Source organism: Hemitrygon akajei, chromosome 6 (assembly GCF_048418815.1).
Source record: "Hemitrygon akajei chromosome 6, sHemAka1.3, whole genome shotgun sequence".
Taxonomy (NCBI): Eukaryota; Metazoa; Chordata; class Chondrichthyes; order Myliobatiformes; family Dasyatidae; genus Hemitrygon; species Hemitrygon akajei.
In genome coordinates, this window is record NC_133129.1 from 36,422,896 (window position 1) to 36,448,713 (window position 25,818).

General features: G+C 40.6%; 1 protein-coding gene across 13 annotated transcripts in view; it reads left to right on the forward strand.

Moving 5' to 3' along the window:
- Positions 1 to 25,818, forward strand: part of LOC140728956 (cadherin-related family member 2-like) — a 134,600-nt gene that overhangs the window by 107,030 nt on the left and 1,752 nt on the right. For 5 of the 13 annotated variants that reach the window (XM_073048095.1, XM_073048096.1, XM_073048098.1 and 2 more), the window contains 6 exons: positions 9,054 to 9,119; positions 16,063 to 16,123; positions 16,232 to 16,359; positions 19,396 to 19,509; positions 20,607 to 20,687; positions 20,797 to 20,875. In XM_073048095.1, coding sequence (XP_072904196.1) covers positions 9,054 to 9,119; positions 16,063 to 16,123; positions 16,232 to 16,359; positions 19,396 to 19,509; positions 20,607 to 20,687; positions 20,797 to 20,875 — 529 coding nt within the window. Of the gene's footprint in view, positions 1 to 4,254; positions 4,405 to 9,053; positions 9,120 to 16,062; positions 16,124 to 16,231; positions 16,360 to 19,395; positions 19,510 to 20,606; positions 20,688 to 20,796; positions 20,876 to 25,818 lie in introns of those variants that run through there. The other 8 variants (XR_012099221.1, XM_073048101.1, XM_073048099.1 and 5 more) reach the window with 8 other exon arrangements.

Consider the following 25,818-nt stretch of genomic DNA (forward strand, 5'->3'; position numbering starts at 1 on the left):
TACACAGAAATTGACCTTTTGGCCCATCATGTCTATGTTGACCTCTTTTACTCATCTGCACTAATCCTATTTGCCCACATTAAGCATGGTAGGTTCAAGTTTATACAGTAGCATTGAATTGAATTGAATTGACTTTATTACATACATCCTTCATATACATGAGGAATAAAAATCTTTACGTTATGTCTCAGTCTAAATGTGCAATGTGCGATTTATAATTTATAATAAATATTATGTGCAATAGGACAGTCAATATAACATAGAAGTACAGTTGCATCAGCATGAATTAAGCAGTCTAACGGCCAGGTGGAAGATGCTGTCCCGGAGCCTGTGGTCCTGGCTTTTATGTGGCAGTACCGTTTCCCAGATGGTAGCAGCTGGAATAGTTTGTGGTTGGGGTGACTTGGGTCCCCAATGATCCTTCGGGCCCTTTTTACACACCTGTCTTTGTAAATGTCCTGAATAGTGTGAAGTTCACATCTACAGGTGCGCTGGGCTGTCTGCACCACTCTCTGCAGAGTCCTGCGATTGAGAAAAGTACAGTTCCCATACCAGGCAGTGATGCAGCCAGTCAGGATGCTCTCAAATGTGCCCTTATAAAAAGTTCTTAGGATATAGGGACCCATGCCAAACTTCTTCAGCCATCTGAGGTGACAGAGGCACTGTTATGCCTTTTTCACCACACAGTCAGTATATACAGACCAGGTGAGATCCTCAGTGATGTTTATGCCAAGAAATTTAAAGCTGTTCACCCTCTCAACCCCAGATCCATCGATGTCAATAGGGGCTAGCCTGTCCACATTCCTCCAGCTTTTGTGACATTGAGGGAGAGATTGATTTCTTGACACCACTGTGTCAGGGTGATGACTTCTTCTCTGTAGACTGCCTCATTATTATTTGAGATTAGGCCAATCAGTGTAGAGTCGTCAGCAGATTTAATTAGCAGATTAGAGCTGTGGGTGGCGACACAGTCATGAGTATACAGAGAGTAAAGGAGGGGACTTAGTACACAGCCCCGAGGGACACATGTGTCCCACATACATAGGGCACAAATGCCATGCAAGTTAACGATTTACAGCAGCAGACAGTATATTGCAAATATGATAAGTATAAATCAACAGAAATGTTAACACAAATTATGTGTTAATCTCATTACTCAGTGAAATATTTCATGACGTACAGTACTGTGCAAAAGTCTTAGGCACATATATATAAATAGGGTGCACAGACTTTTGCACAGTACTGTATTTGTCAATGTGGAATGGAGAGCGAGTTTGTAACTATGGTGGGAGTAAAGGATGTTGGGAATAGCAAGGATGGAGTGCCATGGGAGGGGTGTGGGACAGGTGGCAGAGGAGTGCCAGGGGTTGGGTGGCACAGGTACAGACACACCCAGTCCTGAGACACCAGACAAGGTAAATTGATTCCAAACAATTGGTTTATTGATCATTACAGAAAGTCTCTCTGGTGCTTCCTGCTCCCGCCCCTCTCCCTTCCCCATTTCCCAACCACAATTCCCCTCTCCCTGCGCCATACGCAGTAGAGACCATTTCAGAATAAAGTGTATCATCACTCACATATGTGATGAAATTTGTTCTTTTTGTGGCAGCAGTACAGTGAAATCCATGGAATTACTATAGTACTGTGCAAAAGTCTTAGGCACGCTAGCTATATATATGTCCAAGACTTTTGCACAGTACTGTATGTCAGTGATAAAAAATGTGATTCTGATTTGAACTCTTTCCTTTCTTAAATGTTTATTCTTATGTTAGTTAAGTCTTTTTCAATCCACATACTGCAGCTCTTTGTCTATGCCACTAAAACATTTGTGAAATTTCCTTCTGAGCATAAGTAGTGGCCCCCTACTTTATCTCCTCCGTTTTAATCATATCTGTTTAATTACATTAACATGCATTGCCACAAAAGATGCAAAGTACCTTAAATGCTTGACCAAAAGCAATGCCAGAAATAGAGCCCATAGACTTTCTGGAAGGGCTTGCTTGTTCTTTGTTAGAAAAGTTGCAAAGATCAGGCGGTCTGGAGCTTTGCACAAGAAACACATTGCTGGCAGGTACAAGCAGGAGACCAACATGGCTAATCAGATATTGATAATCATCAACAGCAGGCAATCTGATCCTCACCTGATTAGGACCAGCAGAAACCCCAAGAATGAGCAACACTGTAGATGGGATTACATTCAGCTCATCTCAGTCCCCACCTAGACACTGCTAGACCGACCTTCCCTCTTGGACCTTGGACTGGACGCTTCACTTTGACCACTAGATGGGTCCCTCTACTCTGACCACTGGACTGGTCCCTCTACTCTGACCACTAGATGGGTCCCTCTACTCTGACCACTGGACTGGTCCCTCTACTCTGACCACTGGGCTGGTTCCTCTACTCTGACCACTGAGCTGGTTCCTCTACTCTGACCACTGGGCTGGTCCCTCTATTCTGACCACTGGACTGGTTCCTCTACTCTGACCACTGGGCTGGTTCCTCTACTCTGACCACTGGGCTGGTCCCTCTACTCTGACCACTGGGCTGGTCCCTCTATTCTGACCACTGGGCTGGTTCCTCTACTCTGACCACTGGGCTGGTCCCTCTACTCTGACCACTGGGCTGGTCCCTCCACTCTGATAATTGGACTGGTGTCTCCATTTTGAATGATGAACTGATCTCCCTTCTGCTGTATGACGAACATCTGCAGCAATGAATCTGCCCTTTCCACACCCACTGATGGACTGACCTCTCAACTCCTGGTGTCAAACCAGTCTCACCATTGTCACTGACAGACTAGCTACACCATTCCTCCCATCTGAACGATGCCTCATTCCAGCACTCAGACCAGCCTGCTCACTTCCACCTATGATTGACCTCTCCACCATAGTTTTCAGACAGACCTTTCTATTCAGTCCCCCAACCCCCCCACCCGGACTGGTCTCCTTATTCCTCCTGTTATATGCCTCCACTCTCAAATGTCAAACTGACATCTTTACACCAATGGTAGACTGAGCTCTTAGTGACAGAATTTTTCACGTTTCTAGAGAACTGGGAAGTGGGAGTCATCAAAATATCTCCAATCATGCACCTAATGGAGGTACCTTCATCATTCTATGACATATGTTTCCACGATAACCCAAGGCAGCTTTATTTTTCCCTTCTTTGAGATGGTATTCATTAACGATGGAGCGACAGAGGATGAGAGGTGACCTAGTAGAGGTGTATAAGATGATGAGGGGCATTGATTGTGTGGATAGCCAGAGGCTTTTTCCCTGGGCTGAAATAGCTAGCATGATAGGGCACAGTTTTAAGGTTCTTGGAAGTAGGTACAGAAGAGATGTCAGGGGTAAGTTTTTTATGCAGAGAGTGGTGAATGTGTGAAATGGGCTGCCAGCGACAGTGGTGGAGGCGGATATGATAGTGTCTTTTAAGAGACTCCTGGATAGGTACATGGAGCTTAGAAAAATAGAGGGCTATAGGTGACCCTAGGTAATTTTTAAAGTAAGGACATGTTCAGCACAGCTTTGGCTTGTATTGTGCTGTAGGTTTTCTATGTTTCTAACTGCAGCCCCTGTGTCCTTACCCTATATGTGCCTGGCTTATGCCATTTCTAGTTATAGTTAGCCTGACTACTTATCCCAGCTATATTGTCACACTTCATGAGCAGCCTATTTGTAATGCTATAGCCTCATTGCCCAAGTCATTTTTAATAGAGGAACATCATCTAACCACCTAATGTGACATGGAAGTCATTATCATCTTCCCTGCAAACCACAGCAGAATAAAATTACATTATCATGGCGAGATTGCAGCGTGTTTACATTAGTTATACAAAAATGGGTCTGTCTGGGTCATTGCTTACAGTTTCAGGGATTTTTTTGGTGTCACACTGAAGTTACTGCATGCTCATTGATTGGCGTGTCATGTGCTTCAGGCAAGGCACGATTCACGGCATGATAACTAATCCTAGCGATTTTCAGGTTAGTGAAGATTTTCACGAGTCACGTTACAGTATTATCAAATGTGCTGAAAGACTATCCCTCATGCTTAAAACTCTAGTAAACTGAAACATACTTCCTGCTTTTTGAGAGATATGACAACATTTATTCTTCAAATTTTAACAGAAGGGAGATGTTTATTTGATTAAGCAGATTTCAGTGTATCTGCTTTGTGTCAGTGCAGGTGGGCATGTGTCCTGGGCCCTTCTTCATTTTTGCTAACATAACCTTTACTTACCTTGATCTGTTTCAGCTGTGGCGCAGTGGTTAGAAGACATGCGTCTGGTTCAGAGGATTTTGGGTTCAACTCCCATGACACTGGGTCATGTAATCTGGGTTGACATTCCGGGAGTGAATCACTGTGTGAGTGAGTGAGCAACATCTTGCAGGGCATGGGCCATTTAAAAACCATAAGTCTTCTCGGGAGTGACGAGAGCCAACAGAAAGAAAGGAGCTGTAAGTGGAGTGGCCATTGTGGGAGTGGGCTAGTGTTAGAGTGGCCAGGCTTTGGCTCAGCAGGCTTTAGCGAGAGCAGGCGTAGGGTAAAGGTGCTCATTCTTTTGGAGTCAGTTACTTGATTGTAGAACTTAAGCTTAAGTTAGAGTCAAAGGTATAGCAAGTGTAAGCAGGATGGTAGTTAAGGCAGTGAAATGCTTCTCCTGTAAGATACGGGATTGTTAGGTACCCAACGGTTTCCCTGATGACTACATCTGTAGGAAGTGCACCCAACTTCAGCGCCTGACTGACAAGGTCAAGGAACTGGGTTTGCCTGCTCTCCATCTTCCTCTGGTGCTCCCCTCCCTCTTTCTTTCTCACTAGGCCTCCCATCCCATGATCCTCCCCCTTCTCCAGCTCTGCATCCCTTTTGCCAATCAACTTTCCAGCTCTTAGCTTCATCCCTCCCCCTCCTGTCCTCTCCTCTCATTTCGGATCTCCCCCCACCCCCTCCCACTTTCAAATCTCTTACTATCCCTTCTTTCAGTTAGTCCTGATGAAGGGTCTCGGCCCAAAATGTCAAATATGCTTCTTCCAATAGATGCTGCCTGACCTGCTGCGTTCCTGTTGCTGGAGCTGGATGTACACACGCCCATCCAAGAGGCTGAGAACCTCATAGATGAGAACTTTTAGTGAGGTTGTCACAGCCAGAGTGCAAACTTCAGATAGTAAGATGGGAGACCACCGGGACAAGTAAGGGGAGTAAGCAGTTAGTGCTTGTCAGAATTCCCCTCAGCAACAAGTACCCTTTGGATACTGCTGGGTGGAGAATGATCTATCAGGGCACAGCAACACCAGCCGGGCCTGTGGCATTGTCAACGGCTCTGAGGCTCAGCAGGGAAGGGTAAGGTCAGGAAGTGCAATAGTGATAACAGACTCGATAACTAGGAGAATGGACAGGAGATCCTGTGGCAGTGAAAAAAGATACCAGGATGGTGAGTTGCCTCCCAGGTGCTAAGGTCAAGGTTGTCTCAGAATGGATGCAGAATATTCCCAAAAGCTCATGGTGTATATTGGCATCAATGACATGGGTTAAAAAAGGGGGAAGAGGTCCTACTTAGTGAATATAGGGAGATTGGGAAGAGGCCTAGAGCAGGACCTCCAAGATATTAACACATGCTTGTCAGGGCAAGAATAGGATGGTAGTACTGATGAATAAGTGGTTGAGGATCTGGTGCAGGGGGCAAGGTTTCAGATTTCTGGATCATTTGGATCACTTCTGGAGAGAGATGTACAAAAACGTTTGGTTACACCTGAACCTGAGGGGTGGGGGGGGGGCAATATCTTTGTGGAGTGATAGGACTGAAGATGGGGCAGATGGTATACAGTGTCTAGTGAGACTGTGAGGAAGGACAGGCAGAAGATAGGGCAAAATTGCAGTCAGTGAGAGAGCTGGAGTGTGACATGGAGGCAAAATCGAGAAGGATGATGAATACAGGACTGAAGGTGTTATATTTGAATGCATGCAGTATACAGAATAAAGTAGATGGTCTTACGGCGCAGTTAGAAATTAGCAGGCATGACGTTGTGGGCATCGCTGAGTCGCGGCTGAAAGAAGATCCTAGTTGCAAGGATGCACATTGTATTGAAGGACAGGCAGTTAGCCTGACTTCAATGGTCGAGGAGATGTTGGAGTTCATTATTAAGGATGAGATTTTGGGGCACTTTGAGGTACATGATAAAATAGGCCAAAGTCAGCATAGTTTCCTTAGTGGGGAATCTTGCCTGACTAATTTGTTGGAATTCTTTGAGGAAATAACAGGCAGGATAGACAAAGGCGTGTCAGTGGATGCTATTTGCTTGTATTTTCAGGAGGTCTTTGACAAGGTGTTGCACATGAGGCTGCTTAGCAAGAAAACAACCCATACTATTAAAGCGATGATACTAGCATGGATAGAAGATTGCTTGACTCAGCCCGAAATGTTGAACTGTTTGTTCATTTCCATAGATACTGCCTGACTTAGTGAGATCCTCCAACATTTTGTGTGTGTTGCTTTGGATTTCCAGCATCTGCAGGCTTTCTCGTGTTTATAAAGAACGCATATTCTGGTTACTTCTGGTGACTAGATGTGTCCTGCAGAGGCTGGTATTTGGACTGCTTCTCTGCACATTTCTATGTCAATGATCTGGATGATGGAATTCATGGCTTTATGGCGAGGTTTGCAGATGGTGCAAAGTTTTAGGCCCATATATATAGCTAGGGTGCCTAAGACTTTTGCACAGTCCTGTAGTAATTTTGCATTGCACTGTACTGCTGCTGCTGTAAAAACAAAGCAATTTTCATGACATATATGAGTGATGATAAACCTTATTCTGGTATGGGTCTCTATTGTGTACTGAGAGTGGGAAGGTGGCAGGGAGAGGAGAATCGTGGTTGAGAAAAGGGGAAAAGAGAGGGAAGGGTAAAGGAAGCACCAGAGAGACATTCTATAATGATCAATAAACCAATTGGTTGGAATCAAATGATCTTGCCTGGTGTTTCAGGGCTGGTTGTGTCTGCACTCATGCCACCCAGCCCCAGCACTCCTTCTTTGCTTCCTGTCCCACTTCTCAGCCACTATCCCACACCGGTTCTGCAGCACTCCACCCCCACCATTCCCAACATTTTTTGCTCCAGCCAGTTTTACAAACTTGCTCTCCGGTCCACGTTGACAGACACAGTACTGTGCAAAATCTTAGGTACCCGAGCTATATATATGTGTCTAAGGCTTCTGCACAGTACTGTAGGTGGAGGGGGAGGAGTGTTGAGGAAGCAGGGAGTCTGCAGGTGGGCTTAGACAGATTGAGAGATGGACAAGAAAATGGCAGGTAGAATATAGTACAGGGAAATGTATGGGCAGGGACATTGGTAGAAAGAGTAAGTAGATTATTTTCTAAATGGGGAGAAAATTGAAAAATCACAGATGCAAACGGACTTGGGAGTCCTTGTGCAGCACTCCCCACAAGTTAACTTGCAGGTCGAGCTGTTGGTAAAGAAGGCAAGTGCAATGTTAACATTCATTTTGAGGTGACTAGAATATAAGAGCAAGGATGTAATGCTGAGGCTTTATAAGGCACTGGCCAGAATGCATATGGAATATTTTGAGCAGTTTAGGGCCCCTTATCTAAGAAAAATATGTGCTGGTATGTCCTGGAGTACTGTGTGCAGTTCTGGTCTCCATACTTGAGGAAGGATATACTGGCTTTGGAGGCAGTGCAGAGGAGGTTCACCAGGTTGATTCCAAAGATGAAGGGGTTAACTTATGAGGAGAGATTGAGTCGCCTGGGACTATACTCTCTGGAATTCAGAAGAATGAGGGGGATCTTATATAATCATACAAAATTTTGAAAGGGATAGATAAGATAGAAGTAGGAAAGTTGTTTCCATTGGTAGGTGAGACTAGAACTAGGGGACATTGCCTCAAGATTCAAGGGAGAAGATTTAGGACTGAGATGAGGAGAAACTGTTTTTCTCAGAGAGTGGTAAATTTCTGAATTCTCTGCCCAGGGAAGCAGATGAGGCTTCTTCACTAAATATATTTAAGATACAGTTAGATAGATTTTTACATAGTAGGGAATTAAGGGTTATGGGGAAAAGGAAGGTAGATGGAGCTGAGTTTACCGACAAATCAGCCATGATCTTACTGAATGGTAGGGCAGGCTCGATGGGCCGGATGGCCTACTCCTGCTCCTAGTTCTTATGTTCTTATGGAATTGGAGAGGATCCAGAGGAGGTTCATGGGGATGATTCTGAGAATGAAAAGGTTAACATAAGAGGAGCATTTGATGGCTCTGGGATTGTACTTACTGGAGTTTAGAAGAATGAGGGGGATCTCACTGGAACCTATTGAATATTGAAGGCCTAGATATAGAGAATATGGAGAAGATGTTTCCTATAGTGGGCAAGTCTAGGAACAGATGGCACAGCATCAGATTTGAAGGATGTCCATTTAGAACAGAAATGAGGAAAACTTTCTTTAGCTGGAAGGTGGTGAATCTATGGAATTCATTGCTACGCTGGCTGTGGATACCAGGTCACTGAGTATATTTAAATTGGAAGTTGACAGGTTCTTGAGTAATCAGGGCATCAAAGGTTACAGAGCGAAGGTGGGAGAATGGGTTTAAATGGGATAATAAATCAGCAATGCTGAAATGGTGGAGTAGACTTGATGGGCTGAATGGCCTAATTCTGTTCCTCTGCCTTGTGGTCTTATGGACACTTTAGCATGGTACTGATGGAATGCTCTCTTCCTGGGGATGCTGTCGATTAGCTGAGCGGTTAAGCTCTGCCTGCTCTCTTTGTTAGATATAAAAGATCCCATAATGTTATTTTGAGGAACAGCTACATACATCCAGAATAAAACTTAATATCCCAAAAAAAAAAAAAAATACACCAGTATTGAACTCGCTAAATCAGATTCTATGGTCAAATTGATGTTTGTAGGACTTGATGCATATCCAATGGTTTCTGTTCTTCAAGCATTATATAATAGTGATCAACTTCAAAGCCTGTCAACACTAAACAATGTTTACCAGTGAGGAAAGGCACTGTGTAAATTTATGTCTTTCTTTCTTAAGAACCTTTATGGACGTGTATTTCATTGATAGAAAAGGAGCTGCTGTCAATCCAGATATTATTAGAGGGTAAGTGTTATATTTAATCACTAGAATTACTTTTATTACCTCTTTCAGAGAGATTAGTTGGCAGAAGCTTTGGGTCCATAAATTCCCTTTAGGCCTGTTGTTGGTCAGGCACAAATCTAAATCCCAGCCATAAAATCGATCGGCAAAAATTAAGTCTTACTTTTGTTGCAGCTGGGGACTCTTCGACTGAACGAGGATCAAGCCAATATTAAAAGAGCATTGTGTTTTAGGTGAAAAGTAAAGAAATTTCTGTTTCAATTGACGGGCAGTCATTTTAATAAATGTACATCTTTGCAATCATTATACTATTGACATGATTTTCTGAATCAATTATCAACACAGTTCAGGACCATGTGAGCAGCTCAATTAGTACCCTAATTACCATCCTCAACATACATGCACTCTCTCCACCACCAGCACACAAGGAGGCTGAAGTATGTACAAAGCACACTCCAGTTACTCACACAGGAGCATCCCTTTGACCTGTGATCTCCACTGGGGTTTTCGTGTGAATAGAACCACAACCACATGCATGTTTCCCTCCAAATTGCACACCACTAGTACTTGAAAGTACACTATATTGCCATTTTTTCTTTTTGTAATTTATTTTTTATTGAAGTTCATCATCAAACAAACATTTCCATAAGATGTATTTCAGACATTGTACATATATATGATATAATCATATATATCGCAAATCTCCACAAAGTATTTATCTGAGGTATACACTTATAGAAAAGAGATGAAAGAAAAAACAAGCAAAAGGAAAGAATTATATACAAGTAGGGAGTGATCTTTTTCTTACAACATATTCATTGATTTGTGAGAATAAAATCAGGCCTATGAGTTATGTAGTTAAACCATTTTCCCCAGTATGAATCAAATTGTTCCAGCTTATGATTAACAGATGCTGTTATCTTCTCCATTTTGTAAATGTCCATTGTAATTTCCATCCATGTGTTTAAAGTTGGGCTCTCCTGTGATAACCATTTCCTAGTAAGAGTCTTTTTACCAGCCACCAACAGTATATTCATTAAATATTTATCTCTTTTCTACCATTCTTCAGGTATATATTCAAAATATATGGTCTTACTCTCCAAGGGTATTTCACATTTAAAGATGCCTTGTAGGGCATTGTGTATCCCCCTCCAATAGTTTTTGATAACAGGGCAGTCCCAAAAAATATGATAATGATTTGCATTTTGATTTCCACAATTTCTCCAGCAAACAGGGAGGTTACTATCAAATTGGGATTTCTGACAGGGTGTAATAAAATATCTTATCCAGTTTTTCCATCCAAACTCCCTCCATTTCTGTGAACTGGTACACTTCCATTGATACCTCCATATTGTTGTCCATTCTTCCTCAGATATAATTATCCCTCCTTCCTTCTCCCATTTTGTTTGAATGTATGAAGTCGAATGTGTTTTAAGATTTGACAACCCCTTATACATGTTTGAAATGATTCTACTACCATTATCTGAATTATATGCTTTTCTGAAGAGCTCTATCAAGCATGTATTTGCCTTAGTTACATTTTAAAGCGTCTTATTAACATATTGTCGCATCTGTAAATACCGACAAAAATCTTGTTTTTCTAATAATTGTTTCTCTTTAAGCATTTCAACACTGAACAGTGTTCCTTCTTTCATTATGTTGCAAAGAACTGTTATTCCTTTAGCTGTCCAGTCCTTAAATCTAGCATCCAGTTTATTTGGTGTAAAATCCGAGTCATAAGCACACCATTTAAGAATTGCAATATCTCCCTCTAGATTATATTCTTTTATAGTAGTTTTCCATATTTTAAGAGTCAATTTCACCCATGGGTTATCAATAGTATTTATGTACCTTTGCAGTTTGTTATCAGCTTGTATGGGGATGGGAAGTAATGGCCACTGGGTCTCAATCCCATTAGGCCTAATTAGTAGAAAAACCTCCTCCAGGAGGACTGGAAGTGGTTTGAAGAAGGTAGCTCATCACCAACTTTTCAAGGACAGTGAAGGCTTCTAATTTGAGATTATGATTCCTTAATAATCATTCTCTTTTTTAAAAAAAAACAGCATTTACTAATCAGACTAATTGAATCGAGTCTTGGAAAACTGAGTAAAATCACTCTGAGTGACATAGTTGGAGATAGGAGTAACATTTGACTAAAAGCACATGTTCCAGATGGAGACTATTATATATACTCTGAGCTGTATGAGATATGTGTTGCTTAGTGAAAATTGTCCTGGTTCTTTTCGGAGTGATTGCAGCAGCTTCTGTCTTCCCATTCAGCAGTTCAAGGATACAGTTAAAATTGGCATAAACAACTTATTTCTTTTTTAGAAATACAGCATGGTGACAGGCCCTTCTGGCCCAACGAGCCCACACAACCCAATTACACTCACGCAGCCAATGAACCTACTAACCCATGTATCTTTGCAATGCATTGATTCAGGTGCAGTCTGAACTGCTGGGTGTCAAAAGATAGTGCCATTATATTGTTTTATCACTAAGTCATTTTCTCCTTGAAAACTGAGGCACTCCACCATCTGTTCTACACCACCTTACAATACTGCATTAAAAAATTAATGCCGTGTAGTTTGTCATGGCTGCGATGAAGCTCATTAAAGTCCTGTGGGGAAAATGGTTCAGATCTTAAAACAAAAAGCTGTCACAATGAAGTGTACAGATAGCAAGATATTTGCAGAGTTGAATTGAGTAATATTTCCTTTGTAATACTAAACTGTTTTTTTTTTTTGTTTTCTTCCATGTGTTTGTAGGGAATCTGTCAGCAATCAATAAAGCCTGGACTGTGAAACAGTCAAAGCTGCTTTTGCATTTGCCTTGAAATCTGGAATTGTCTTTTTTCAGTGTGACATTTTCAATTTATCTAGAAGTCTGCATTATTCTTGTTTTTTTGAGATTCTGTTTACCTTGATATTTTGGGGAGGCTCTAAAGCCAAACATGGATACAAAGGGGTAAGAGGTCTATAGAGGATTACAGATCAAATGCCAGTGAACACAATTAGTAACAATAGTTATCATGGACTGAGGTGCTATATGATCACATGTATTCTACAGTGTCACCAGTTAAAGGAGATGAATATTAGGGAACAAGACATTCTCAATCTTTCTCATGCTGGCCCACCAGTTCTGATTCACAAGAATACTTAATGTTACCAAGCAAATGTGTGCCAAGGAATCAGCTGAAACCTTTACTCCCATGTGTAATTCCTTAGGTATCATCTGGATTCACTTCCCAGCGTTGATATGGAATTGAATGATGCTTATGATGCTCTGGATTCATTTTAAGGCTAACTTCCTAAACCAACTGCTGAGTGAAAGAATTAATCATTTGTCAAAAGAAAAATGAATTGTGCTCTAACAATTATTTGTTGTCAACACAATCACAAATTAAATAAAACTTGAGGACGGAATTCCCTTGGCATGTAGAATCAAGATAGTTACAGTCCAGAAAGAGGCTGTCAAGTCTACAATGAATTGAATTGACTTTATTTCTTGCATCCTTCACATACATGAGAAGTAAAAATCTTTACATTATGTCTCCGTCTGATTGTGCAATTTGCAATTTACAGTAATTTGTAATAAATAGTATATACAACAGGACAGTCAATATAGCATAGAAATGCAATTATCTCAACATGAATTAATCAGTCTGATGAACTGTTGGAAGAAGCTGTCCTGGAGTCTGTTGGTCTTGGCTTTAATACTGCATTACCGTTTCCTGGATGGTAGCAGCTGGAACTGTTTGTGGTTGGGGTGCCTCGGATGCCCAATGATCCTTCAGTCCCTTTTTCTGCACCTGTCTCTGTAAATGTCCTGAATAGTGGGAAGTTCACATCTACAAATGGCCCATTGTGGAGCAATTTATTGTGAGCAGCAAATTTATCTTGAAGTCCTTTCACCCTTTCTATTTTATTGAGAATCAGTGCAGAATAGGCCCTTCCGGCCCTTTGAGTTGTGCCGCCCAGCAAACCCTGATTTAACCCAAGCCTAATCACGAGGCAGTTTACAATGACCAACTAACCTCCCAACTGGTGTGCCTTTGAATTGTGGAAGGAAACTAGTGCACCAAAAGGAAACTCACATGGTCACAGAGAGAACATACAACTCCTTACAAACAGCACAAGGAATTGAACCTGGACCACTGATACTATAAAGTGTTGTGCTAACCACTAGTATCTACCTAGACCAGCAAAATGGTGACTCTCAAATATTAATTGAATTTCCATGCTGTATCTCTAAATAAAAGTAAATGATGAATGCAAAGAGTTACATTTCAGTAGAAATGATTTGACAAGCATCATAACTAAAAGGAGCAATTCTAAAAGGGGCACATGACCGGACAGATCTGGGGACTATGTACATATTTCCTTAAGAATGCCAGGACAAGTAGTTCAAAAAGCATTTGCTAGCCTTGACTTTATGCACAGAGGCACAGAGCATATAAGTAAGGGCACCTTTAAAAAACATTGGCAACTATTTTGCACACTCCTATGCATTCTTCATTGGGGAAGTGGAAAAACTTTGGAAACTGTGCAGAAGAAATTTACTACAATAATTCAGGGGTGAATGTCTTTAGTTACTTGAATGAACTGGACACAGTCAGTTTATTCTCATGGGAACAGATAAAGTAATTTGATAGAAGAATTAAAAACCTGTAAACAGAGTTGATAACAAGAATAGAGGGTGCAAAATTAATAGCCATCTACTTGATAACTGAGTATTGTAATAGAGCTTTCAAACTGCATCACTGCAAATCAGTAGGAACAGGAGTTGGCCATTTGGCTCATCGAGCATGCTCTACGTTCAATAATTTATTTTGTTTTTGTTATTTTTTCTTTAGAGATACAGCACAGTAACAGGATCTTCCAACCAAAGGCACCCAATGACACCCATGTGACCAATTAACCTACTAAACCGTACATCTTAGGAATGTGGGAGGAAACTAGAGCATGCAAGGAAACCCATTTGGCTAAGGGGTGAATGTACAAACTCCTAACAAAGAGCAGTGGAACTTAAACCCAGAGCGCTGGTGCTGTAATAGCATCACTAATCTCTATGCCACCTTGCTGCACTCTATGGTACTATACCTCCGATCTATGCTATCATGCTGCCCGACAGTTCATGGCTGTTCTGGCCATGGACTCAGGTCCACCTACTTGCACTCCATGTGAGCATATGCAATTCTGATAAGGAATACACACTACTAAACTTAACTGAAAGTACAACCCAGAAAAAAGAAGAAATTATCACTATAGGAGAAAAAGTTAACCAATAGAAGAGCACAATCCACCATGGAAGACATCCCCACGACCTAAGGGGACTAGATGTTGACAAGGGAGCATCAGACACCAGGCTCAGAGTTGGAGACCAAAAACAGAGCGGTTCCTTGTGGCAATACAGGACCAGGTGGTTAACACAAAAAAATTACCAAAAACACAGAATAAAAGACCAATAAATTCAAGATGATAAATGCAGAAAATGCCAAGAAACCTGAAACAATCCAGTATATTGCAGGGTCCTGCAGCGGTTTAACTCAATCTGATTATGTACACAGGTAAAATCAAGTGCCAACATCATTCACAAAAATCTTACTTTAGAATACAAACACGTAAAAGACACCCTGCTTTACTACAGATACAAGCCCGATCCAGTTGTAGAATCAAAGTCCTATAAATTATCTTACGACTGATCCATTATTACTGATAGGACAATCTGTAATAACCATCCAGATATGAAATTACAGGATGAACAAGCAAGAACAACTTACTTAATAAATATAACCATTCCAAACACACATAACATACAGAAATCAGTAAATGAAAAGTACTAGAAATATGCTGAATTAAAAGAGGAAATTGAAAGACTATGGAGCATGAACAGGGTATACATTGTCCCATAGTAATATCTGCAACTGGTATCATCCCAAGACACTGCACAATAGCTTTAAACTAATAAGCATACACAGTAATATTTAAGTAAATCTTCTGAAAGCTACAATACTAAACACCACTAGAATAGTCCAAAAGTTCCCAGCAATTGAAAAATGAGTATGCTTGTCTATGCCCATATCTCAGGTTTTACCAGCTTCTGAGAAAAAATAAAAACATAATAATAATAATCATCATCACAATAACAATTTTGTCCCTGAAGTAACACATAAAGATGATGCTTTTTTAATATAAGAAAGAAAATGAATGACTCATTCTTGTAATGAGATGAAAAGGTAGAATAAATGAACTGCATTTATATAGTACCATTAATAACCACAGGACATGTTAGAACACTCTTTAAACAGATAGCATATTTTTACAGATCGCCCCTGACCTTATCTGGTAAATAAAGCAGTCATCATGCAGAACCTAAAAGCAGTTCTGAGGTAATGAATGGGTAATGGGTGTTTTATGTAACAATTAGAACACCAAGAACATTTGCTTACTTTTCTCCACTGTCAGAAAAGAAAAGTTCCTTTTGGTATCAAACCTCATTTACCAGACTTTCAAAATTTCTAGGGACCTACTTAAGTTGGTGAAGTTTGGATTCTTGAGGATTTGGACCTTTTTTTCTTCCTCTGGAGTATCCATCAAACTGCTGCACACAAGTACAAAAGGAAGTGGTGTGTTAATGCTTCAGTAAGAGTATTTACAAGTTCTGGGATAATGGCTTCTCATGCTTTTAAGGAATATCTGTTGTATAAACATATTTAGATGGACAATGGAATCATTAACTTGAAATCTCTATGATGTCATTTAAAAATCTTGTACTATTAAGGTAAATAAAGAGACTGAAAAAATAATGCAATCATATCTTTTAATCATTTTATTTGAAATTTATGACACAACTATTTGTTGTCTCCTTAAATTTCAAAAAGTAATGTAAATCAACAGGATATATTTTACTTACTTGCGAATAACAGAAGTATCTTTATTTTTAGAGAGATAGAAAAAAACGTTTCTGCTCTTGCCAGTCTTATTGACTTAGGTTTGAGAACTCTGGTAAGTTGAATCAACTGGTCTCAATTTCATACATTGTGACATTATTATTGGCTATACTTTCAGTTCTGCTAAGCAAATTAAGCAATTAGATTTTTTCTTTTATTCCAGGGCTCTCTCTCATCTCATCTCAAACCTGATAACAAAGCAGACCTGCATCGAGTGATTTTTATCTTAGCTACTGCCAACGTAACCTCTATTGCTTTAGCTGTACTTCTCCCTGTGTTTATTAGACAAAGGTTAGTTGCTCTACGGGTGGAATGGCAGGGGGTGTCATTAGTTAGCCACTAGTGGATAAATTATAGCTTAAATATAATAAATGCCGCAATGTTCTATGAATAGCCTATTCCTCTCTGTAATGGTTGTGTTTACCATTTTAATGAAGGTTTTATCTAGATAAAAGAAGGAGCGTGAGAGAGAATGGGAATAGAGTATTAAGATAGGAGATAGCCCTAATTGTAGAATTAAGAGACCAATTAGTCCAGTCCTGCCTCCTTTTTATTTATGCCTGTGTCACAATTATCATAGAAGAGTGAAATTTGAAATGGAAAACTTAAGTATTCACACTATAACATTGAATGTTGTAACGACAAAGCCTTTTAAAAAAAATTAAACAGAGAAAGGAACACGGCTGCAATATGTTGAAACTTCTAACCTCTCTCTGAGCTGTTGTGTCGAGTCAGTTTGGAATATGATTCTGTTAGCAAACCCAATTGCTCTCCTTTACCCATGTATATGGTTTCATATATAGTTGGAGACAAAGAAAGGAAAAGAAACCAGCCTTGTGCACCAATCTTTATTGGTTTACATTAGCAATGAAGGCTCAAACCTCGAGTAACAATGTCCTAACTCCAATTTCCCCAAAAAGTACAATGATTGTCAATTTGGAAACCCACCTGAATGAGGCATTGGATGGATTGTACAGTCAAACTGAGATTCAAATACCTTCAGTGGAAACAGAAATCAGAAGAGATATAAAGCTACCAATTTGATGTCATGTGTATTGAATTGTGGCTCCAGATCTAAATTACCCACCTTATTCACTATCAGTTGCATGATTTGCATTGGATGTGCAAATCCAAATCACTGAAGTAATTTATAAGCAGCAATGCTAGCACTGACTCTGCACACGAATGACGCCTTTGGTCTTTAGTTGGCAGTCCATTTATTGACTACATTGATGAATCACTCTAGATCCCCACAAATGAAACCATAATTTTTTAATTAGAGCTTTGTTAAATCTCTGCCGCAAGGTAGAGCACATTGAATAGGCTTTGAATGTGCTTGAACTGATACTTGCCACAGGTGCATTTCTTCCAAGTCTCTCTTTTCTCCTACAAGCACTCTTTTAAATTATTTTATGCAGCAATTAATGATGGTTACAAAGAGGGACACAGACTCAAAATTAAATAAGTAATGCACAGAATTATGTATATATACAATGTATATACAGTCTCTCTCTCTCTCTCTCTCTCTCTGTCTGTCTCTTTGTATAGACACAAAAGTTTGGGTACCCCTGGTCAAAATTTCTGTTACTGTGAATAGCTAAGTGAGTAAACAATGACCTGATTTCCAAAAGGCATAAAGTTAAAGATGACACATTTCTTTAATATTTTAAGCAAAATTACTTTTCTATTTCCATCTTTTACAGTTTCAAAATAACAAAAATGGAAAAGAGCCCAAAGCAAAGGTTGGGCACCCTGCATGGTCAGTACTTAGTAATACACCCTTTGGCAAGTATCCACATCTTGTAAACGCTTTCTGTGGCCAGCTAAGAATCTTTCATTTCTTGTTTGGGGGATTTTTGCCCATTCTTCCTTGCAAAAGGCTTCTAGTTCTGTGAGATTCTTGGGCCGTCTTGCATGCACTGCTCTTTTGAGGTATATCCACAGATTTTCGATGATGTTTAGGGCAGGTGACTGTGAGGACCATGGCAAAACCTTCATCTTGTGCCTAATGAGGTAGTCCATTGTGGATTTTGAGGTGTGTTTAAGATCATTACCCTGTTGTAGAAGCCATCCTCTTTTCGTCTTCAGCTTTTTTTTTACAGACGGTGTGATGTTTGCTTTCAGAATTTGCTGGTTTTTAATTGAATTAATTCTTCCCTCTACCAGTGAAATGTTCCCCATGCCACTGGCTGCAACACAAGCCCAAAGCATGATCAATCCACCCCCCGTGCTTAACAATTGGAGAGGTCTTCTTTTCATGAAATTCTGCACCCTTTTTTTCTTCAAACATACCTTTGCTCATTGCGGCCAAAAAGTTCTATGTTAACTTCATCAGTCCACAGGACTTGTTTCCAAAATGCATCAGGCTTGTTTAGATATTCCTTTGCAAACTGCTGATGCTGAATTTTGTGGTGAGGATGCAGGAAAGGTTTTCTTCTGATAACTCTTCCATGAAGGTCATATTTATGCAGGTGTCGCTGCACAGTAGAACAGTGCACCACCACTTCAGATTATGCTAAATCTTCCTGAAGGTCTTTTGCAGTCAAATGGGAGTTTTTGATTTGCCTTTCTAGCAATCCTATAAGCAGTTCTCTCAGAAAGTTTTCTTGGTCTTACAGACCTCAACTTGACCTCCACGATTCCTGTTAATTGCCATTTCTTAATTACATTACAAACTGAGGATACGGCTAGCTGAAAATGCTTTGCTATCTTCTTATAGCCTTCTCCTGCTCTGCTTTGTGGACATCATTTATTTTCATTTTCAGATTGCTCGGCAGCTGCTTAGAGGAGCCCAAGGCTGCTGATTGACAAGGTTTGAGGAGTTAGGGTGTTTATTAAGCTTTGAAATTTGCATCACCTGGCCTTTCCTAATGATGACTGAACAAGCCATAGCCCTAACAAGCTAATTAAGGTCTGAGACCTTGGTAAGAGTTACCCGAGAGCTCAAATCTCTTGGGGTGCCCAAACCTTTGCACAGTGCTCCTTTCCTTTTTTTCACTCTAAAATTGTATAACACAAAAATTCTGCTTAGAATGTTTAAAAGAAAGTTTCATCTTTAACTTTATGACTTTTGGAGATTGGAAAAATAAAATTACTCAAAGTGGTCTATTTTCTATTTGTTGCATGTATAAAAGAGCTCATACTGACCATATATGCTAAAAATGATAAAACATGCTGTTTTAACAAAAGTAATATAAATACTACTTTAGTCTAACAACAGAACTAAAATAATTTTTATAAGAGTCTTCAGTAACTTTACCAGGAACCACTTAAGATAGTTGAGTACGTGTATCTGCAAATATTTAACATTCAATATCTTTTCTCAAGGTATCTACGAAAATTGAAAGCTGCTTCAGCAATGAGTGTGGCAGAGCTGACTTTCATGAGAAGAAACCCCATGGTTTTAGATGTTCCTGGAACAAACATGTATACCACAGAAGGGTGAAGTCAATTATTAATTTCTTGCATTTTATGAACAAAATGTTTTGAGATGTTTTAAAAATAGAACATAGAATGGTAGAGTAGATAACAGACTCCATGGCCCATGATGTTGTGCTGGACTAACGAAACTATTAATTGAACTTAACAACACTAATCCTTTCTGCCTATATAATTTCCATAATCCCTCCATTCTGAAATACAACTGAGGCATTCAAGAGGCTCTTAAACAAACACATTCATATATTCATCTAAGGGCTTCTTGAAAGCCTCAATTGTCTTTGCCAACACTACCATGGCAGTTCATCCTATATATCTAACATTCTTACAAATCTTCTCAAAATTCTAAGAAAATAGAACTTACGTGCTGAATCCAGGACCGATTCTCTGAAATGATAACACTGAGGAATTTAGAGTTACTGAGCCTCTCCACCTCTGTTTCCCGAAAAGAACTGGCTCATGGACCTCCAGCTTCCTCCTACTGAAGTCAACAATCATCTTCTTGGTTTTGACATTGAGGGAGATGTTGCTGAAAAATTAATGGCATCTGAACATGATCACAGTTATTAATGGTTGAGCCAGTAAAGAACCTGTGACAGGAACAAAGTTCCAAACTGCCAATGTGAACTCAGTATTTAATCTCCCTAAAAACTCAATATCGCATCTCTCTCCACTGAGGCACTCATTCCCTGCTTCTGCACTCCCATGTGATCTGGAACTTTCTCTATAATGGAAGTTGTCATTTTGTAAACACCTAATATTAGACAATAGACAATAGACAGTAGGTGCAGGAGTAGGCCATTTGGCCCTTCTAGCCAGCACCACCATTCACTGTGATCATGGCTGATCATACACAATCAGTACCCCGTTCCTGCCCTCTCCCCATATCCCTTGACCCCGCTATCTATAAGAGCTCTATCTAACTCTCTCTTGAATGCATTAAATTTGAGTTTGATCAATTTTTTTTAACTGAAGAAGTATGAGGAATGGGCAGGTATTAATGAGCCTAGTCACATGATCTCATTATTGGTAAAGCAAATCAAAAGTCCTTATTAACAATCTGTATATTTTTGTGTTCTTTTAATTTTTTTTGCCTCCAGATCAAATCCAATTTGGAATAATACTCAGTTTAGTGAAGGTACCAGCTGTTTTAATGACGACATGCGCTTTGACCAGAAAAGGTCTGGAATCTCATTCTTTTTTAATTCAGAAGTAGAAAACTCTCTGTAAAATAGTAACATTTATTACATTGCTAAAACTAACTGATATGTAATATACTCTGAAATACAGTTTGAGCTCCCTTGATGATAATGCCATTGCTGATGAGGATTACTTTAATATTCGGGAAATGAACTCCAGCAAATATCAGGTAATTTTAAAAAATCACAAGAGATATAAAGCTACCAATTTGATGCCATGTGTATTGCATTATGGCACCAGATCTATATTACCTGGATTAAGTCATACTGTGCATTAATAATGGCAAACATTAAACTGGCATTCATTGCCTACTGTTTTAAAGATATTAACAAAATTAAATCCAATAATAGTACGGTAGGTTACACAACAGTTGCATGCACAGTGCGATCAGCCCACATCTCCAGGAGCCCTTGTTCAATTTTATCCTTGGGTGGGTTTCTGCGGGCTGTACTGGTTTCCTCCTATAGGGTCACAGAATCTTACAGCATTGAAATAGGCCCTTCAGCCCAGTGTTTCCATGAAGGCCAAGATGACCATCTAGGCTTGTCCCATTTGCCTATGTTAGGTCCTTAACCTCCTAAACCTTTCTTATTCAGGTAGCCATCCAAATCTCTTTTAAATGTAATTACTGTATCTGCCTGAACCACTTGTTTTTCTTGCAGTTCATTCCACATGCATACAACACTCGGTGTGAAGAATTTGCCCCTCAAGACCATTTTAAATCTTTCCCCTCTCACCTTAAATCTATGCTTTCTGGTTGTTCATTTTAATGATATGCTGGATACTGCAGATTAGCCCTTTAGTGTAATGAATGACAAACAGCATCATAGCGGAATTGATGGACATGGCAGAAAAAAGTATGTTGCAAGGCTAGGGTGGAATGAGATAGAGTGGCTCTGCTAACAATTGTCATGGGCCTGATGGGCAGAATGGCATCCTTCTAATAAATAAGGAAATTTATACATTAATATGGAGGTAAAGCAATGCATTCAACAAGGGATTAAACATGTTCAGTCATCCAACCCTCAAAAGGACCAATGGTTAGAGTTAAGACTCTGACAAAGATTGTTACCCATTGGCATGAGCTTTCCCATGAGCCAGGTTCAACACTGAGAGAACAGGAGTAGATGTAGCATTGTAACTAAACTCTTATCAAGATCACTGCTCTGGCTCCTTATTCTTTGAATACATTATCCTCCATCTTTGGCTACATTGTGGAATTGATTTAAAAAAATCCTTCGGTAAGCATTTTATATTTTCTTCAAGCCACAATCTTACCAAATCAGTTGTATTTATCTCCCATCTGCTGGAAGCATGAAATGGAGGCTTGTTCTTTCCAAATCACAACATGACAAACATGACATATTTGTAAGCACTGATTTTGTCTTCAACACCAATTCCTACAGTTAGGAATAGATGTAATGTGTCAACATTGCATTAGCATGAAAATGCAGCTTAAATAATATAGTTATTCAGCATGGATTTGTTGGAGAAGAAGTAGAATATGTTGACTAATGGCATGATCAGGTAATTTGGTGGAGGCTTGGGAAAGGGGAAATCGTACAGAAATGTAAACCCACAGATGATAAATGGTGTGCAGGTTTCATTTTTGACATTATCAATCTATATGCATTTACAAGTTTTACAAGACTTCCTCTCTGTAGGCTGCCTCATTATTATTTGAGCTTAGGCCAATCAATGTAGTATCATCAGCAAACTTAATTAACAGATTGGAGTGTGGGTGACGACACAGTCATGGATATACAGAGAGTAAAGGAGGGGGCTTAGGACACAGCCCTGGGGGAGGGCTCCTGTGTTGAGGGTCAAAGGGGCAGAGGTGAGGGAGCTCACTCTTACCACCTGCCAGCGATTTGACAGGAAGTCCAGGATCCAGCTACATAAGGCAAGGTGAAGGCCAAGGTCTCTGAGCTTCTTGTCAAGCCTGGAGGGAATTACGGTGTTGAATGCTGAACTGTAGTTCAAGAACAGCATTCTCACATAAGCATCCCTCCTCTTCAGGTGTGTAAAGATGGTGTTAGAGCTGTGGCAATTGGTAGGCAAATAGTAGGGGTTCAGTGTGGGTGGCAGCATGCTGCAGATGCAGTCCTTCACCAGCCTCTCAAAGCATTTGCTTATTATTGAGGTGAGTGCGACAGGACGCCAGTCGTTCAGACATGTTACCTTGGTCTTTTAGCTACAGGAACAATGGTGGATGTCTTCAAGCAGGACAGCACTCTACACTGGGAGGGGGAGAGATTAAAAATGGCTGCAAACACACCAGCCAGTTGTGCCGCGTACTCTTTGAGTACCTGCCCTGGGATGCCGTCTGGACCCGCAGCCTTGAGACTGTCCACTCGTTAGAAACACCTGCGTACTTCAGCCTCAGTGATGACCAAGGTGCAGGTTGCGTTGGCGGCTCAGTGTTGGTAACATCAGACCAAGTATAAAAGAGATTTAACTCATCTGGGAGAGAGGCAGCAATGTTGGCAGTACCACTGCATTTAGCTTTGAAGTCTGTGATGGTGTGCAGACCTTGCCATAAGCTGCATGTGTTGCTAGAGAGAGATGGATCCGGATCTTGTCCCTGTATTGTTGTTTTGCTGCCTTGATGACTTTGTGTAGATCGTAGCGGCATTTCTTGAGTTCCTGTTGGTTACCGGCAGTGAAAGCTCTGTCTCACGCAGTCAGTGCAGCACGCATGAAACTGTTGATCCAGGGTTTCTGGTTTGGATAGATCCTGACCGATTTTTGGGGGACAACGCCATTGATGCTTGTGACCCCTTCCATAAACTCTGAGACATCCTCATCACGAAGGACATTCCCATTGATGTTCTCAAAGCAATCCTGTAGCATGGAGAATGATTAGCTGGACCAACAGTGGACAATTTTAACTATGGCCGCCTCGTGTTTCAGCTTCTGCCTCTACATGGGCAGAAGCAGGATGGAGTAGTGATCAGACTACCAAAGCGATGGACGGAGGAGCACTTTGTAAGCATTGCGGAAGGGAGAGTAGCAGTGATTGAGTGTGCTATCTCCCCGTGTGATCACCTGGATGTGTTGACAAAACTTCAGAGAGACTTTAGTCAGCGACGATGAAGGCAGCCTCCAGGTGTGCAGTCTCCAGGGTGCTGATGGTCTTGTACAGTTCCTTGAGAGCCAGGTCAGTATTAGCCTGCGGTGAAATATACACAGCTGAGATAATAACAGCTGTGAACTCTCTAGGCAGCTGCACAAGGTGCTTCAGATCCGGGGAACAAAAGGATTCGAGGACATGCACATTCTGAGGGGTCGCACCAAGCATTATTGGTCATGAAGCATACTCCACCTCCTTTACTCTTCCCAGAGAGGTTTTTAGAACAGTCTGCCTGGAACAGGGAGAACCCAAAGGGCTCAATAATGTGGTCTGGTATCTCCTCTGCCAACCAGATCTCCACAAAGCACAAATGTTACTGTACCATATAGCCTACTGTATAATATGGGACTATTTTATGTCATAGTAACATGTTATTGAGCATGCGCTATTAGGCACGTTTTGATATGAACATATGTGTTCAGTTCGGGTTCCGTAAGTAAAAACCCCTGTTATCTTAGCTCCAGTCTCTAGAGTTTTTATTTATGGTTTTGTTGTGTAACCGGTCACATACACAACAGTTACATTCCTTTGTTTCCCGATGGTAGGAGATTCTGGCTCTCAGTTCGCACAATTTGTTGTCCAGGGACTGAACGTTAACCAGGAGTATGCTAGGGAGCGATGGCCGATTAGCACATCGCCTCAACCTCACCAGGACACCAGCCCTTCTCCCTCACCTCCAGCACCGGTTCCGAGGTAGTGACGGCGTAATAAATGAACCTCCCATGGATTGTGTAAGCAGGGGTCCCCAGTGTAGAAAAGGTGGCACATTGTGGGTAAATGGCATCTTCCCAATGTTCAGAAGATTCAGTCGATCATATCTGATGTAAGTATCAGCTTCTTGAACAAGAAATGTGAAGGAAATTGCAGAAATTCGCAGTACACTGTAAAGTTGGTAAGGAACTCACAACATGGCTGCCGTATTCATGCCATCTTGGCAAAGCTATGAAATAAAATACCCTACAGCAGTAAAAATCTGAACCAGGATGTTCAACATCCATTACTATCACTCTATTTGCTGGCACTATTTAAGCAAATTTGGTATTCTGGTTTCTTTTCCTCTCCTCCATAAGAAATAGCGTGGTGGACATCACACCGATTTCAACAATCAGATGACCAGATAAGCAGATAGTCTGTCAGTCAATAATGAACTAAGTGGATCTGTTGGCCATGGTGGATTTAAAATATGGAAGAAAATGTTGAATTTGAATGGGTCAAGGTCAGCGGAAGCAGCCAGAGCAATTGTCTTTGTTCCTGCCATGTGCTTGGAGATGGAGGCTACCATTTTGTGGAACTGTTTTACATTCTCCATTTTTTGAGATAGAGTTATTTTACTTTCTGTGTTTTAAAGTAGACACAATGATGTTTCACGTTATCTGCTGGACTGGAGATCACTTCCAAATAAGAAGTTATTTGTGAGGTGTTCTTTGATATAACATAACATGGAGGTTTGTGAAAGTTGGGGCTGGTGCCTGCCTGGAGTGATTCGAGCTGGTTACTGAAGAAACCAAAGAGCCATAAATTACCGACTGTCACTTGCTGGGAAGAGGGCAATAAATAGATGCTGGCCTGGAGCAGAGCCAATAAAAAAGTGTTAGAAGTCAATCAGATGACCTACAGCCAATGACACTGGAATGCAATATTTGAATTAGTAAGGAACGAGTATAAAAGTGGACATTTGAAGTGCACTATCAGCGATAACTCTCTCAAGAGACCCACCATCGCAAGGAAGAACCCCCATGCCAGGAGCTGTATGAAGAAAGGATTGATCTTCTGACCCACAGAGATCCCCTATTTCGGTGTTATAAATTGGACAAGTGGTCTGAGTGAGTATTGGTACAAAGGGCACTGTAGAGTTCATATTCTAAGTTGTTGGCCTGGAGTCAACATAGTTATGTTGTTGTTTGTACAGAGACAATAAAGTGCAAGCTTTGATTAATTACAGGTTGTGTAGTGAATTTCCTAACCTAGTTCCAATGACA